The 18,428-nt window shown below is 38.3% G+C and overlaps 1 protein-coding gene across 3 annotated transcripts in view; it reads right to left on the reverse strand.

The window, feature by feature from the left end:
• The window catches only part of LOC128869834 (dipeptidase 1), a 127,363-nt gene that overhangs the window by 18,220 nt on the left and 90,715 nt on the right, over positions 1-18,428 (reverse strand). For all 3 annotated transcript variants that reach the window (XM_054112442.1, XM_054112437.1, XM_054112448.1), the window contains 2 exons: positions 7,470-7,646; positions 6,595-6,679 (listed from right to left, as the gene is read on the reverse strand). In XM_054112442.1, the coding sequence (XP_053968417.1) occupies positions 6,595-6,679; positions 7,470-7,646 (262 nt within the window). The remainder of the gene's footprint in view (positions 1-6,594; positions 6,680-7,469; positions 7,647-18,428) is intronic.

Genomic DNA, 18,428 nt, shown 5'->3' on the forward strand with positions numbered 1-18,428 from the left:
TTTACTGAATATTAATATGATATTGAGTTTGATATTTTATAGCTGTTGCATATCGCAAGCAACATTTGTGGGTGTGTGTGTGGGTGTACAGTTACTGTGCACTGAGTTATGACCAACTGCGAAATAAGTAGACAATTTTTTAACTTAAATTATTACACTGTGTGACAACACATACATATATAGGGTCCGCCATATAACTTTACGGAATTAAAAATGCTCAAAAAAAGAAACTACTCAATATTTTTATTTTTACTTTTTTTATTTTGAAGTAAAATCCTTCCGGTTAATGGTGGAACACAACTTCATTCATATGGCTGCCTCGGCTAGCCATGCACCATCCCATACGATCGGTCCAATTTTTCAACACATTTTCGATTGTATGCTACTGTATTTCAGCTATGCCATCGCGTATGTTGGTCTTTAGTGCATCAATTGTTGCTGGTTTGTTGGTATAACACTGGCGGCACCCCAAAGATAATAATCCAACGGCGTCAAATCGCAGCTCCGAGGCAGCCAAACGATATCAGAATTTCGGCTGATAATGCGATCTTCGAAGACAGTGCGCAAAAGATTGATCGTAGCATTCGCTGTGTGGCAAGTAGCGCCATATTTTCAAAGTAATGTCGCAATATTTCCCAGCGTTCTTTGAGCGTATACACAACCATTTTCGTTCAGCGGAAGAATAAAACTAATTTTCTGTGAAATCAGATGACAGCTAAGTGTTACCATCCTTCAAATAATACCTAGTTCAAATCCGTAACGATAGATGGCGGGCCCTATACTAGTCAGCTGCAGTATACAAACCGACAAGTAATATAACAAGGCACGTAAGCGGCAAAACAAAGACATCATTTATTCAAAACAATTATTTTAGTAAAAATTTATGCAAAAACAAAACTGGATGATTAGTTTTGCGCATTACCCCATATTTGTTATATGATAATTCCCCGTAGAAAGATAGTAAAATGTAACAAAAGTTTATAAATTTGATATATTTTCTATTCTGAGAAAATTCTCTAATCTCCAGTTTTAAACATTTGTTCTAGGTAATTCCTTTTACTGACGAAATAGATGGTGCAAATGTGTCAGCTGAGCCTCATTGGGACTTATTTTTGCTTTAGGATAAAGTCTCCCTTTGTAAACAGAAAAAGTTCCAAAATCGTATCTTTCAACGTCTAGCGGGGTAGTACTTTGGGTTCACTGTATAAACGACATTGAAACTTGTATCTCGTCTGCGGACCCGGTGGTCTAAAAATTTCAAAAAATCGTTGTTCTTGGTTTTTCAATATTTCAAAAACATAGCATCTTAAGAATATACTGTGAAGTTTTCACGCGGAAGTTCCCAATATTATAGCTTCTACAGCTCATTAACAAGGTAGAGAACGGTCCGCGCGTTTCTGTACCTCAAACTTTAAACTCATTCTCATAAACTCTCGAAACGACTTTTTGCTGCCTGGTGTAGTCAAAAAAAAAAAAAACAGAAAAAAAAACTATTCCACCGAATCGTCTGAAATTTTAATATGTTGTTCACAACATCAATGGCTATTGCCCGTACCAGAATCATATTATTATTTGAATTATTTCGTATTTTTTTTTATTAAAGAAATGAAAAAACCCGATTTTTCGAGTGTTAAATTCAAACCCGTGCCATTTTTTCAATTTTTTTTGTTATTCTAGTAGTGGGGCATAGCTACAGTCATACTGATTAATAATTTTTATGGTTTTTAGGTTTCAGATAAATAGAATAGCCAAAGTGGACAACACCGTCGAGGTCCAATTTTTCGGGAGGAGCGCCATTTTTAAAATTATTGAATTAAAAAACAAAAATGTTTGGGTTCATATTTGCATGTTCCAGAAGTTAAATAAAAAGCCTAAAAATTTAAATATCGTTTTTAATTTTTTTATTGTACTAAAATTCCTGAAATTACCCTAAATTTTCGAGCTATGGATCACCGGGGCCCCTTCATACTCTTGGTATGAATCAAATAGAACGTGTGATTTTTGAAGAGCTATAGGAAAAATTCAGAAAAATGCATGCAATTTTTATTTAAATCGATAGTACAGTCCATATAATTTAATGTTTGAAGAATATTTCATGCAATGCGTTAATTGAAGCAGGCTTGTCTGAATAGACATGAGCTTTAACATAGCCGCACAAAAATAATCTAAAGACGTTATATCGCACGATCTGGGTGGCCAATTGACAGGTCCCGAACGTGAAATAAAATGTTCACCGAACTCCCCTCTCAACAAGTCCATTCTTACGCGTGCTGTGTGGCATGTGGCACCGTCCTGCTGAAGCCACATGTCATGCAAGTCAAGCTCTTGCATTTTGGGCAAAAAAGTTGGATATCATTTCACGGTAGCGCTCACCATTTACAGTTACGTTACAATTCGCAGCTTCACTCCAAAATCGACAATTCTGCTTATTGACGTACCCATTGATCTAAAAATGAGCTTCGTCGCTGAAAACAATTTTTCGATAAAAAAGTGGATAGTCGGCCAACTTTCCAAGAGCCCATTCACCAAAAACTCTGTGTTGCGGTAGGTCGACCGGCTTCAATTCTTGCACCAGCTGTATTTTGAAAGGCTTCACACCTAAATCATTTCGCAAAATTTTCCACGTTGTTGAGTAACAGAGGCCCAATTGCTGCGAACGGCGACGAATCGATAATTGATGGTCATCATTAATACTGGCCGATACAGCTGCGATATTTTCTTCTTCTTTTGATGTCCAATAATGTAAATTTCGTTCTAAATTTAGTCACAATAGCTCGAATAGCCGCTTCAGTGGGTCGATTAAACTGACCATTAAATGGAAGAAGCGCGCGATAAACTTTCTTAACAGAACACGCATTTTTATAATAAAATTCAATGATTTGCAAGCGTTGTTCGTTTGTAAGACGATTCATGGTTAAATCATAGACCAAACTGAAGATGTTTGACAGTGAAACAAAACACGAAACGTGTGTCCAACTGTTTAAAAAGATAATAGCTAAGAAATCACCCGTTAGTATTATATATTTAGATATCAAACACTTGGTGAATTTGCAGTTGCTTAAAGTGATTAACCCAATTGTAAATAATTAGCCACCATTTGCTCGTAATCCTTCTCTAATCCAGAGCCCTATCTTCCCTTTTCCACTCTGTTATGGTGGGGTGTAGGGCAGATCGCCTTCGTGTGGTGCAGCCTGGGTAGCACTAAATGATCTGCGGTCTTAACCGCCTTTTAAAAGCCTGAACGGTAACGACCCCTTGCATTCTACATTTTGCATTTTCCCATCTCTCAACTGGGGATTGCGGTATTCTGCCGCCTGAGTATCTTGGGTTGGCGGTGTAGGTGCGGTTGAGATGACTCCCGTCCGGTCTAGTTCTGAACGTATGTTGTCATGTGTCAACCCTCACAGAGCCTACCTGCCATGGCACAAACAACCAAGGGACCTCTAAGGGACGACTACACTTTGTGAGCTTTGGATAGCGGCTTCAAGTGGGGACCCTTTTTAAAAAATAATAAAAAAAATGCAATGCAAACAAAACCATATCAAAAGCTTCAGGTGGTAGTGGGAAATCGGAGCCGGGTCCCAAAACAACCAACCTAACAACAGGAGAGGCGAAATCGCCTTCTTCCGAATTCTCCGTGGGGTAGCCCCGAGGGCTGAAATTTCTAGTGGTAGTAAAGTGTCGGAATCGACTAGATCGGAACCAACTTCCAGCACGAATCTGGGCATTACAAGCGGGAATCCGCTTATATTAGCTAGCAGACCGCAAGCGGAACTGTCACACGTACAGTTCCTAATTTAGCGATACAGGATATAGTAGCCAGTACTACTAAGCAGTCGCGCCTTAGATTTCCGAGGGCTTCGGGGCTCTCTTCGGAGACCCCCTGTTCAACTTAAACGGCAAGTAGAACAAAGTAGACGATCCTTCTCTGGCCTTCGTCTGGCTACCAAAATCCTGGAGCACTATGCTGACTAAAATGTCTCTCAGCTATCTGAGAAGCATTCTCAGACGCTTGAGTGGGCCATGAAGGTTCTTGGTGAGGCAGAGGAAGGTAGAGGAAAGGGAGTGGATGCGAGCGCGCCACAACCGGACTCGGGGGTAAAGAGGCAACGCTCCCAGTAGGAGGATATTTCCCTCGCAAAGAGACCCAGGATTGGTAGCAATCTGATTAAATCATTTATCAGACACGTGTCTGGCTCCCTTCCGAACCCTCTACTTTGAAGGGTAATGAAAACAATCCTGCTAATGCAATCCAAAACTTTCTACGCACAATAAGAAGGTGCTTAAGGTGGTGAACACTGAGGGAACCTATCGGCCACTGATTCTGCTAAATGCAGAGTCTCTTGGTCCTCTTGCTGAAACAAACGGGTTCATTACCTATGGTATCCAAAAAGTAGTCCTTAAAGTCTACCAAACCGATGCCAGAACGGGTGCCCCCCTATAAATGTTGCTTATGGATTCGAGTTAATTAAAAGGACCGCGAGTCCTTTTTGCACTGGATGTATGGATGATGAGGTGGGATCATCTCAGCACCTTCTCCTTAGCTGCCCTCCTCTGGCAGGGCTAAGATCCAGGCATCTTGGCTCCTACTTCTTTGCCACGCCTGCTGATATAGCTGACGCTGACATTAAAAATCTAATGAATTTCATCAGCAGCATAAAGCGGTTGACGCAAACATAGTCATCGTTCGTAATCCGCACGGTCCTAACCAACCCAGCACCACTTCTCCCCGCCCTCTCTCTGCATCCCATCGGTCTTTCTCTCTCACCTCACCCCCTTCATAATGGTATCACAAAGGACGAATCTTTCTTCGTTCAAGTGTGCACATTCCCTGGGCAACCATACCAACCTAGTTATTGGGGCTGGAACCCTGTTACTGCAAAGTTAGTCCCAAAGAACATGAATTTCATGCAAAAAAGGGGCCGCTTTGATATCGCCAAAGATATGATTTCCAAGTGTGTATCCGATCCAACATTCATCAAACGCATCACTACTGGAGACGAGACCTACGAAATGAGTACAACACGCAATCCGGGCGTCAGACGAGTGAGTGGGGAACTCCGAATGAACTAAGTTAAAAAAACCCCGTCGTTTTTCGTCAAAAAAAAAGCGATGTTCGTGGATTTTATAGATTGCTACTGTATTGTACACCACGAATTTTTCATGGAGCGACAGATAGAATAAGGACTATTATTTGGGCGTTACGCGACTTTTACGTGAAGCAATTCGTGAAAACAACTCGCCGGTTTTGCACCAGGATAACGCTCCGTCGCCCAATGCCATCATTATAAGTGAATTTTTGAACAAGAACGACAGGAATACTATTCAGCAACCATAGAATTCACCTTATATGGCTCTCAGCGTTTTTTTTCTGTTTGATCAAGTCGACAAATCATTACGGGAAACGCGTTTTAACAGCCAAAAGGAAGTAATGGAAAAATTGAAGACGGCTCTGATAGATGTTCTGAAAATATATATTAGTTCCTTTCTAGTTTTGCTTCGAAACGCTAGCATAAGTGCGTTGTATAGGGTGGGCCATTTTAGAATTTGTCATTTATGAATGAAAAATAATATCGTTCAAATGACTGCCACGACTGGCTTTACAGTAGGCCATTCGATCAACACAATTTTTAAGCACATTTTCGATTGTTTGGGCTCCAATTTCATGAGTGGCAACTTCGATTTCGTGTTTTAAAGCATCAATCGTCTCTGGATCGTTCGCAGAGCATTTGTCCTTAACGGCTTCCCACAAAAAATAGTCCAACGGGCTTAAATCAGCTCCGAGGCGGCCAATTGATATCGGAATTTCGGCTGATTAGTCGGTTTTCAAAAACGGTAGCCAAAAGTTCGAGTGTAACTTTGGCAGTGTGACAAGTTGCACCGTCCTGTTGAAACCAAATGTCGTCCATGTCATCCTCTTGAATTTTTGGAAACAACTCGTTGAGCATGTCACGGTAACGCTCGCCATTTACTGTAACCGCGGCTACTCGCTCATTTTCGAAAAACAATGGCCCGATGATGCCGCCAGACCAAAAACCGCACCAAACAGTGACTCGTTCTGGATGCATTTGCTTCTCTACAGTAAGGTGTGGATTTTCTGAGCCCCTAATGAAATGTGAAAATCAGAAAAGAAGAAGAAGACTCACCACTTTGAAATAGGTTTTCAATATTTCCCAATTTTGTTCAAGCGTATAGCGTCCCATTTCGTAAATGCCAAACCTTTATGTAAATTATGAACACAATGACATGTCAACATTTGTGTTACCATTTTCAAAAAAATAGGTGGTTTAAAAAGCAAACGCTATATGGCCCACCCTGTAGTTGATGGGGAGATCTTTGAAGGCGATAATACCACCTTGAGGAATAAGCTTATAATTTTAGTTTTCTGATTATATTCGAGGAACTTTTTGATCAAGGTGGTATATACGTTTTGCTGTAATTTGCGCTTAATTGTGGTCCGGTCGAATATATTTTTTCTATCTAAAATTTTACTTTAGACAACTATTAAAATTGAAATTTCCCAAAGGTCATAATTCAATTACCACAGTCTGTTTATATAAGTAAATGCATTTGTATGTGTGCATATTTACATACCAATAACATCCTCTAGTGTCGCCTGACTGGAACAGCTAAGAAAATGTGGATAGAATGCGACCATCACCAAACCGCCATTGACAGCCTGAAACGATGCCAAACAAACCAAAACCAATACAAACAAACTTATTTATGTATTATACATACATGTGTACATAGTATATGTAGTTGTAAAAATATGTAGAAGTGTATGCTGATGCTTTGCAAAACTTTCATGCATTCCGTTGCACAACAGAGTCATTTTGCGAGATACGAGATATGAATGCGCTCCCATTGAAGGGGTAATGGCGAGCAACGGCAGGCGCACAGCACATCATTTGTGTTGGTAAGTGTGTCCATTATAAAATTTAAGCGATACGAATTTTTAAAGTAGTCCTGTGAGACACCAACCTCCGCCGTTTAAAGAACACTTTGAATGCTGCATACCGCCATCGCCTATTTGCGATTACCACACTTTGTGCAGCAGCCAAGCAGCCAAACGGCCAACTAACTAACCAATTGATTGGGAAAGAGTACACTCGAGAGTAAAGTTGCGCGCTGCTCACTTTTACTGAAGTTGTTTCGCGAATAAAATAGAGTTCGCTATAAATATGTAGAGATGTACATATATTTGTCGTCTTTTTTTGTGCCAACTTGAGCAACTGGAAAATCGCTTTGCGGAGAAACCTCCCATTGAGAGCTTATATTGCTCGTAACTTGCTTGCAAAATGAAATCAAATGGAATAGCATGAAAATGAAATGATAAAATGGTAAATGTGGTGCAAGAAAAAAAAAATATGGAAAAGAAATAAAAAGAGCACAAAAATTATGCAGAAAATGTAGAGTGAAAAAATATGTGAAAAATTGTGTTAAATGGCAAAAATGTAAAAACTTACAATTTTCTGCAGGACATGATCTGGCACATTACGCGAACTGTTGCATATGGCATGTGCGGAGGAATGCGAGAATATCACAGGCGCCTTCGAAGCGCTCAGCGCGTCCAGCATTGTCGGCACTGAAACGTGGGACAAATCGACAATCATGCCCAATCGATTCATTTCATGCACCACCAACTAATGGAGAAAGGAAAAAATATGAATTTGTAGTTAGAAAAGGAAAAAGAGTACACAAAGTAGAAAAAAATGCCACTATCAAATAGTGGAAAATGGTAGGCGCAGAAGAATAAGAGCAAAAAGCAGCAGAAAACAGCAGAAAAAAGTTAAAAAAATAAATTGAAATATGAATGAATCCATATATAAATGTCCACCTAGTGTTCCAAAAAATAGCGAGTAATGTAATATTACAAAAAAATTGGCAAATACATTTTATCAAGTACATACGTTTTTTTATAGGAGAAAAAAATATTTTTTGCGCCTTCTTTTATAAATAAGGTTAAGGTGGTTAAGTTTCAAGGGCCGGTGTTGATTTTGAATAAAATACAATTTTTTTAGGAAATTTTTGTCGTTTCTCTTTATTATGATAATATTCGTATAGCTCAATTACGTATGGCACAAAATATTGGCCAAGTGGTCCAATCCGATGGTCCAAATTTTTGATGACGCTGAGCCATAATTAAGGTTCTATGCCGTTAATGTGCCGAATTATCTCATCCTTTAGCTCAGTGGTCGCCAACCTTTTCAATGTGTTGAGCTACTTTCAAGATTTTGAAATATACAGCGAGCTACTTGCACAAGCCAACATAAATTAAATAATACACAGTTATATTCGACATACAATACATGCATTTATTTTACTAATATACGTTCTATATATAATAAACTTATGACTTATAGTGCTTATACTTATGCATAACTACATCCGTGTTCACACCTATCAATCGTAACAAAATTTTTTGCAGTCATAATGGCAAATCACAAGCGACTTGAAACACAACAAAACACTAATAGTAAATTATTGTATAAATAAAATATGGGCAGATAAAAAGAGCACATTTAATGAGAAGGTTGACATTCTGACTCATCGATAATTTTTTTAATATTTGCAGTATAATTTGATACAGTCATTCGAATACAGTTATCCAAAAGCCGATTGCGGTATTTATTTTTAATAAATTTCATATTGGAAAAAGAAGATTCACACAAATAAGTTGAACTGAATAACGCTTTCACTTTCAACGCAAAACGACACAAAACTGAATACTTATCTTTACTTACTAAAGTCCTTATACCTACATTTTGTATTTGAACCTAAAGATTTTAAAGTCAAGTCACTTTAAAAAGCAATCAGTTCCATTTCTGTCACAGCAATGTCTTCGCCAAAGTTGTTCATAACACAAGTTGCAAACTGTTGTATATAAATGTCCATGAAAGGTGAACAACAAATTTGGGTAAAACAATTTTGCTTAAATCCTTGAAACGATTTTTGAAGTTTTCCTTCAAGTTAGAAACTATTTCCATATGATATTTACTGTTATAGGGCTCTAATAGATTTTTGGATATCTTTTCGGAAAGAATAGGAAAATGCTTAGTATCGCGGTTTTTTAGGTTTTGTTCCCAAAATTCAAGTATTGTATATTAATAAATGCATTTATATCAGAAATCATTTCCGCTAATTCTTTATCCCTGCCTTGAAGCTGCAAGTTAAGCTCATTTAATTTCTCTGTAATGTCCACAAGAAAACCAAAATCTCTGAGCCAAGTCGATTTTTCCAGTTCAGGAATCGGTTCATCGCGTTCTTTGAAAAATTGGAGTATAGCAGGCAGGACATCATTGAAACGTTTGAGCACTCGTCCTCTGCTTAACCATCGCACTTCAGAGTGAAGAAGTAGCACTCCGTATTGACAGTCAATTTCATCAGCGAAGGTTTTAAATAATCTTCTTTGTAACGCTTGAGCTCTAATCTTGTTCATAGTTTTCACCACCAGTTTCATAACGTTGTTCAAGTTTAGAAAATTTCCACATAATGCTTGCTGATGTATAATACAGTGGTAACTAAGAAATTGTGGAAAACTTTCATCCTTATGACATAGCGCCACGAGCCCCTTATCACAACCCACCATAGCTGGAGCACCGTCAGTTGTCAGGCCTACCATTTTTGATATTGGAATTTTCTCAGAAGAGATGAGATTTTTTAAATGAGAAAACAGCTCTAGCCCAGTAGTATGTCCTTTGAGTGGAATAAACTTCAAAAGATCTTCTTTAATTGTAAAATCACTAAAGGCCATCCTGACAAATATGGCCATCTGTGAGGTGTCAACTACATCTGTTGATTCATCCAGTTGCAGTGAAAAATAAATACAGTTATCTAAGTCACTTCTTAACTGTAAAAAAATATCATTGCTCATTACTTCTACTCGCCTCATCACTGTATTAGCAGAAAGTTGCATAGATTTTATAGCAGACACTATTTCGTCTTTATTTCTAAAGTTGGCGAATAAAGAATCTGCAGCTTCCAAAAATGCTTGTTTTGTGATTTCCCCGTCTTCATAAGGTTTTTTCTTTTGTGCAATTATCTGGGAAACACGATAAGATGCTTCAGTTGCTGCAGCCTTATTTTTGTCGATTGTTTTCAAAAATATTGACTGTTGTCCAATTAACTGGATTTTTAAATGTTTCAGTTTTTCTTTTCTGGTGGCAGAATTTAACGGGAATGCCTTCTCAAAATTCGAATGTACAGTTTTATGATGCCTCTCAATATTTCCTTTTTTAGGAACTGACACACATGTATTACATAACAAACAAACACTTTTGCATTTAACTTCTGTGAAGAAGTATTGTGCTTCCCATTCCGAATGGAAATGGTATGTCTTCGCCTTCTTACTACTGCTTGCCATAATGTTTCGAACTCTAACCCAACCGCTGCACGCAGAACGTTGATAATGCCGTTCAGTATTAAACTGAGCGCAATGTCGACGTGCATTGCGTATATATAAAGCCAAAAAATTCTCGAACACGCTAATCGGTTGCAGCCGATCCTAGAACGGAGACGCGACTTCGCGACGTGTTTGTCGGCGCGAAATCGCTTACCGCAGTGTTGCCGCTGCTTATCTATTTATTATGAAAATTTCTGAAATTTGCTAATACTGGTATGATTTTCAGACTTTTGGATCTTTTGCAACGTGAGCAGCGCGAGCTACTAGAATTGCCTTTGCGAGCTACCGGTAGCTCGCGATCGACAGGTTGGCGACCACTGCTTTAGCTCTTGAATTGTTGCTGGCTTATCGACGTACACCTTTTCTTTCAAATAACCCCAAAGAAAAAAGTCCAACGGTGTCGTTGTCGTTTAGGTGAGGTTCACATTCACATTTGCTTTATTAAAATTTAATATTCACTACACTAGCCTATACGAGGGCTGCCTTTTATATTTTACGCCCTTGGTGCACTACGTGCGATGAGCTGTAATTCGGTATTTTTATCGAAAAGTTTAGTATTTTTTGCTTAACTTTACATAAAACGTTTTCACTTACGCGCTTTATTTGTTCTTTTTTGAGTGCGTTGAGAAATTCATATCGCCCAAAAGTTGAAATTAACTCGTGCAAGTTTTCATGCGATGATTTATTATAATTTTCGACATGATTTATGGAGTTAGGGGTAGTCAGAGGCGCGAAAAAATGATGATTTTCAATATTTTTTTTTTGCTAGTCAATTGCTTTATTTAACAAAAATAAAAGCATAGTATTAATACATCATGTGTCGACTTGACTTAAGCAAAATTTCAAAAAAAAAAAAAGAAATAATTGTAAAAGTGATCGCTGTTTGTCCCTTGCGGTGATCATCACAAATACTTGGAGATTCAGGAGAAAATAGTTTTATTAATAGATAATTTTGTGCTTGATCAAAGCTTTTTCTTCACAGTTAACAATATGGAGGCCTCAGAAAATATTTTTCAGATTTTCATGATAAAAACCAACAACTAATTGTTAAAAAAACATAGTTTAGAGAAAAGGGCATTTAAAGTTTTGCTATCGATTTATGTAGAGTTATACGAATTACTTACACTGTGCCATCTATTCCTGGGCCATATAATACATAGTTCTTCAGCCGTCATAGCAGCTTCCAAAATATCGATTTGCTGTTGCCTACGTAGCATCATTATACCCTCTCGAGTGTTCACCCGAGAAGTCGGTTGCTTGCAGCTGCTGCTTGCTCTCGAATGCTCCGGAGCGCCCGAGTGCCCTTTGTTAATTGTTGAATAACTCGAAAAGTATTTGTCGGATTCTCTTAAAATTTTCACACAGTATTTTTAAGATATTATACTTTAAGAAAATGCAAAAAAAAATCTAATATTCAGATTACCACTAACACCTTATCGCGACAGGAGTGCAGTGATCAACTTACTTTGACTTTTGATATTGAAGCACCACACTTAGCTACTATAACACGCTGCACAGTGGTTCCGCCATAGGACATTGGATGAAAATAGTCATGTTAAAATTATGCAGCAATATTTAGCTAAATGTTAGTTCATTAGTCATAGTAACTTAGAGTACAAAAGAAATTTCAACTGCACAAGCAATTCACTTATAATTGTTCCTCCAAAGTAAGAGAATTTGAAAAGTGATAGTTAGCGTGGTCTCCGCTGCGTACTTACGCAGTTCCGGGAAGTGTTATTTTTCTAAGCATTACTGTGTTAATGACCTGTTGTACAATGGAAATTCAAGTTGAAGGTATGTACGACATGTTAAACGTTTTGTTATCTTTTTTAATTATTATTTAATAGGTTTTCAGACCGTACGAAATACGTACTTTAAAATTTGCCGTTTATTTTTTTTTTATAAGAAGTTTGTAAAGTTTTAACTAAGTTCGCACGAATCTGCACAAATGAAACATACATTAAAATATTCTTACGTATGTCCTCTTTAAGGAAAAATAATTTCCAGCTGCGATGACCTGCGATTGCGCTTGATATAGGGTCTAATCTGTACCTATGTGTAGGATTTTGAAAAAAGGGGTTCTACCAAGATTGCTAATAAAGATTTTTTTTTTGTTTTAGGTGTAAATTTGAAGTGTTCATTTACGCGCATGCATATTCTGGGCACGTGGTTATGTTACTGAAGAACATAATTACAATAATATAATAATTATGAGCTTTACCAAACTCTGAAAATTTAACCTTAGAAGACGTTGAAAATCGTGTTTCTTGGACCTGTTCACGGATTTCTCGATACTGGAAAAAAGTGCAAAGATCAAAAACAAGGCTGATTGCCAAGTACAGTAATTGGTTAACTGAAACCGAATTATGTGTGTTGAAAAAGCGGGAGTCGAGCGAGGTGACAAACTCTACGAATCCTTCTCCGAGCGAACACAGGCAGAGACACAGAAAAGATTTTGAGGATTGCAGCAAGAGGACAAAGCACCGCAGATTATCCGATCTAGCTAATGTTGATAGTTCCGCTATTCAGGCAATACTAAGTAATTCAAAAGCAATAAAATTAAAATTCTTTAGAATTCAATATGGACGAAGTTTTGTCTCTATTTAATGAGGCAAAACTCACCAAACATCAGTATTTGTTATTAAGAGACTTTATTCATTCAAAATTGCCTAACGCTTTACCATCTTATAAAAAAGTTCTTGACGCAAAAAAACGGTGTTACCTAACAGGAATTGACGTTACAGAATCATCTGCCGAAATTAATTAACAATGTTTATTGGACCACACTTGTTCTCGAATTCTCGAATCTCAAAAACCAATATTGGTGAATATATCTGGATCAAGTTGCACTGAGTATGAATTAGTAGGTAAATGGGGTTTCGATGGCAGCACTGGACAGCTGACCCAGATAAGATAATTTCAAAAAACCCTCGCCCATCCTCCACAAGGTTTTGTCGGCCTATACATTTTCAATTTGCTTAAGAAACTAAAGCTCTAGTTTTTTTGAATACTTTATTCATGTTTCTTATGGAATCGAATTTAAAAGGTGGCTAGCACGTTCATCTGAGGGAAAAGCACTTTTAGCTAAGAGAAAGGAATTTGTTCAGAGGGAGTTTAGAGAACAATTAGGCTTGATAGTTGACAAACCGCGAAGTGGCACCTCTAATGATGGAAATACAGCACGAAAATGTTTCCTTCATTCAACCATATCATCCGAAATCACAGGAATAGACAAACACGTTATAGACAGATGTAGTTATCTCCTACAATGCATTTCATCTGGTTTTAAAATTAATTCGAATAAATTCAAAATATACGCACTAGGCACTGCTAAAATTCTAGTAAGTAAATATTCATGGTACACCGATAACAATGTCAGCCTTGAAATCCAACGTAGAATCTCTCTTGCCAACAAGTGCTACTTTGGACTAAGTAGGCAATTGAGTAGTAAAGTCCTCTCTCGACGAACAAAACTAACACTCTACAAGACTCTCATCATGCCCGTCCTAACGTATGGCGCAGAAGCTTGGACGATGACAACATCCGATGAAGCGACGCTTGGAGTGTTCGAGAGAAAGATTCTGCGTAAGATTTTTGGACCGTTGCACGTTGGCAACAGCGAATATCGCAGACGATGGAACGATGAGCTGTATGAGCTTTACGACGACATAGACATAGCGCAGCGAATAAAGATCCAGCGGCATTGACGGCTGGGTCATGTCGTCCGAATGGATACAAACGCTCCGGCTTTGAAAGTATTCGATGCGGTACCAGCTGGTGGTAGCAGAGGAAGAGGGCGGCCTCCTCTGCGTTGGAAAGATCAGGTGGAGAAGGACTTGGCTTCACTTGGTGTGTCCAACTGGCGCCGGTTAGCACGAGAAAGAAACGACTGGCGCGCTTTGTTAAACTCGGCCAAAATCGCGTAAGCGGTTATAGCGCCAATTAAGAAGAAGAAATATTCATGGTATAATTTACTTGCATCAGTTCATAAAGTGCTTATTCATGGGTCGGAGGTGATCGATCATTGATTATTATCAATTGGAGAATTATCAGAGGAGGCAGCTGAAACAATTCAGACGTGACAATACCAGAAAGCACTCAAGAACTGTAACTAACACGGATCTTTTGCACAGGCTTCTTCTTAATTCCGATCCGATCTAGTCTACGAAAATGTAGAAAGAAATCTATGAGGTCAAGAGAAGTGTTAGATTTATTGAGTTAAAAGTTTTGTATTTCTAAGTACATTAACTTTTTTGGAAGTGAATATTTTATTGTTTTCATAAATAAGAATAAGTTAACTGGCATCAAAGTATACTTTATGCTCATCCTTTCGGAATTTAATGTTTTTTTTCTATTATTGTTTATAATTTAAGATTTATGCAAAACTTTAAGCGAAACAAAAAAATTTTATATAAAAAATGTGTGTACCTAATTTTCCATTGACTTTTTATATTAATTATATATTACTTTATTAATATATAATAGGACTATCAATAAGTTCGTGCGGTTTTTTTTCGAAATTTGAAACTTTATTGACGTAAAATGGTTACAAATTTAATATTCAAAATATTGTCCATCGCTTACTACTACTTTTTCCCATCTTTCTGGCAATTCACGGATTCCCTTTGTGAAAAATTCGGTCGGTTTTGCCGCAATCCACGAATCGATCCATTTTTTGACTTCATCGTAATTACGGAAGTGCTGGTCAGCCAGGCCATGTTGCATCGATCGGAAGAGATAGTAATCGGATGGCGCAAGGTCTGGACTATACGGCGGGTGGGGTAGGACATCCCATTTGAGCGTTTCTAAGTATGTTTTGACCACTTGTGCAACATGTGGCCGAGCATTGTCATGTTGCAAAATAACTTTGTCGTGTCTATCGGCGTATTGCGGCCGTTTTTCTCGCAGTGCTCGGCTCAAACGCATCAATTGTCGTCGGTAGACATCCCCCGTAATCGTTTCATTCGGTTTCAGTAGCTCATAATACACAACACCCAGCTGGTCCCACCAGATACACAGCATAACCTTCAGGCCATGAATATTCTGCGCCGACGTCGATGTTGAAGCATGGCCAGGGTATCCATACGTTGCCCGACGTTTTGGATTGTCGTAATGGACCCACTTTTCATCGCCAGTCACAATTCGATGCAAAAAACCCTTTCTTTTGTGCCGTTGAAGCAGTTGTTCGCATGCCATAAAACGGCGTTCAACGTCTCTTGGCTTCAATTCATACGGCACCCAATGGCCTACCTTTCGGATCATTCCCATGGCTTTTAAACGTTTGGAAATGGTTGATTGATCAACTCCCAAAGTTTTTGCAACCTCTTCTTGCGTTTGAGCCGGATCTTGATCGAGCAATTCCTCCAATTCGGTATCCATGAACTTTGGCGGCGCACCCTCGCGTTCTTCGTCTTCCAAGCCAAAATCACCACTTTTAAAGCGTGCAAACCACTTCTGGCACGTTCGCTCAGATAGAGCATGCTCACCATAAACTTCCACCAAGATACGATGACTTTCGGCTGCTTTTTTCTTCATATTAAAATAATGAAGAAGAATTCCCCGCAAAAACACATTATTTGGCACGAAATTCGACATTTTCAAGTGTGGTAAAAATATTGTTGTTTACGCTTCAAATAAAAAACTTATACTGACGTTTGTGCCTTACGACAGTAGCTCTCCAATGAATGTTTGGAAATGTGGATCGATGGAATAATAATCAAGTTACGCCATCTGTTGTAAAACCGCACGAACTTATTGATAGTCCTATTATATTATTATTATTATATCTTATATATATTTTTATTATATATATATTACTTTTTATATGTCTTAATGTTTTTTTAACAAATATAAACATTTCTCAATTTAAAAACGTACTAAAAAGTCATTTATCACACCAAAAGTTCTTATGACCGCTCTTCCTACGCGGCGGGACCACTGTGCGCTGGTACAACGAGTTCCAATGTGGCCGTTTGGCCGGAGATCCTTGCAAGATGAATTTTGAGTTGGCCATCCAAAAGGGCTGCTGTGCCAGAAACAATCGTTGCTGTGTTTCAATTGATAGCGCTGATAGAGACGTCCTTGCACATTAGTGGGACCAGCATGCATTGAATAACCAGCATGCAGAAATACCTGCCAGCGAGATATGTGTGAGAGAATGTCTCCGTAGGAAAATGACAGTAACCCACATTTTCATACTTTCAGATGGGCTTTGAAAGCCCTTATATCAACTGTAATCACCTCAAAAATGGTGATTGACTGGATAATGGATGATAATCTAGCAAAATTTTTGATATAGCACTTTCGCTTAGCAGAGTAGACTTAAAACTTTTAACTGTTTACGTAACAGGCGAGCCTAAAATTTTACTTAAACAAAAATGGAGACCATCATCTGCCGATTCTGTGAAATGCACACTGATAATTCAGAGCACATTCATTGGGAATGTCCTGCTTTAGGCAGATAAATACTACACCAACTTGGTGGTATTGCCGTGCATTCATTTAAATTATGGAACAATAAACACAGAACGCACTAAAATTTTTAAAAAGCCTTAAAATATAAAGTATCTTAGCAGGAAATAGCATAACAGATTTATTTCAGTCGCAGTGTGCGTAACCTAATAATAATAATAATAATATTCAGTTGGGGAATAAGTTCATAGTGTTTTTATATTTTCTCTTATTTTACAACGACTTGTTTCCTGTTTGGCAAAGGGTAAGTGTTCATTAGATAGAACTCTTTCTGTTCTACAAAACCATGTTAATAGCATTTTTCAGTTATTTCGTTTTTTATTAGTTTGCAGACTTAGCAATAAAATACCCAGAAGGCAAAAATCAGGCGGACAATGGTCGCCAAACCAGTCGTAAATTGGCAGGAAAAATCAACGACGATCATAAAACGATTCTCAATCAACTTCATTCAATGGGATTTACGGAAAAATTGGGAGCCTGGGTGGCTCACGAGCTCAACGAAAAAACAAAGAAAGTCGCCTTCAAATCGCTTCTCAGCATCTCGTCCGCCATTGAGCAACACGCAGTCATAAACAACGCTTTTTGTACTAAATCGTCACTGGAGGCGAGAAATGGTGCCTATTCATCAATATGAAGGAAAGAAAGAAGTGAATAGCTCCAGGAGATATGCCAAGCTGGATCTTCATCTAAAGTGTGCATGATATATGTTTGGTGAGGCTGGGAGGGCATGGTGCACTGGGAAATGCTCGAAAAGAATACCACGGTCAACAAGGACCTCTACATTGCCCAGCTACACCGCGTGAATGAGGCAATTCGACTAAAAATACCTGATCGACATGGTCGAACCATACTCCTTCACGACAAAGCCAAGCCCCATGTTGCACAAGTCATCAAAGCCGCACTTCAAGAGCTCGAATGGGAGATACTTCAGCATCCGCCGTATTCTTCGGATCTTGCACCGACCGATTACCATCTTTTCCGCTCCCTGTCAAACCATATGAAGGGTGTTACCTTTGATAACAAAGAGATCCTTAAAACTGCCCCAACAAGTTCTTTAACACCAGACCAGGCGATTTTTGGAGGAACGGCACCAAGAAATTGGTCAAGAGGTGGGAAGAGGTTGTAAACAGCAACGGCGAATACTCGTTTACCTATAATTGATTAACTAATTGATATAACTATTGTTTTTTGTTTAATTAAAAGTCTTCGGTAAAAACGCTACGCACTTATTTCCCAATCCAATATTTATATATGGTTCAAGTTAGCACCGCTTAGATTATATTTGAACGACTTGGCTAGAAATTCTCCCCAACATTAATTGAGTTGAAGGGCATGCTCAATCACATTTTGTTTAACCGTATAAGTGTCGCGTAGACACCAAGTTTATTGCTGATGCCGTTAAACAAAATGGTGCTGCGTGTTGATAAATTTGTCAAGGACCTCTTGCAGTACCAAACATACTATGAAATTTTGTTTCAATGTAGCAGTTGCATATTTTTTTATTTGTTATTTTATTCTTTATAGACTTTTGCGTTCTTTGTACACAGATTTT

Source organism: Anastrepha ludens, chromosome 2 (genome assembly GCF_028408465.1).
Source record: "Anastrepha ludens isolate Willacy chromosome 2, idAnaLude1.1, whole genome shotgun sequence".
Lineage (NCBI taxonomy): Eukaryota > Metazoa > Arthropoda > Insecta > Diptera > Tephritidae > Anastrepha > Anastrepha ludens.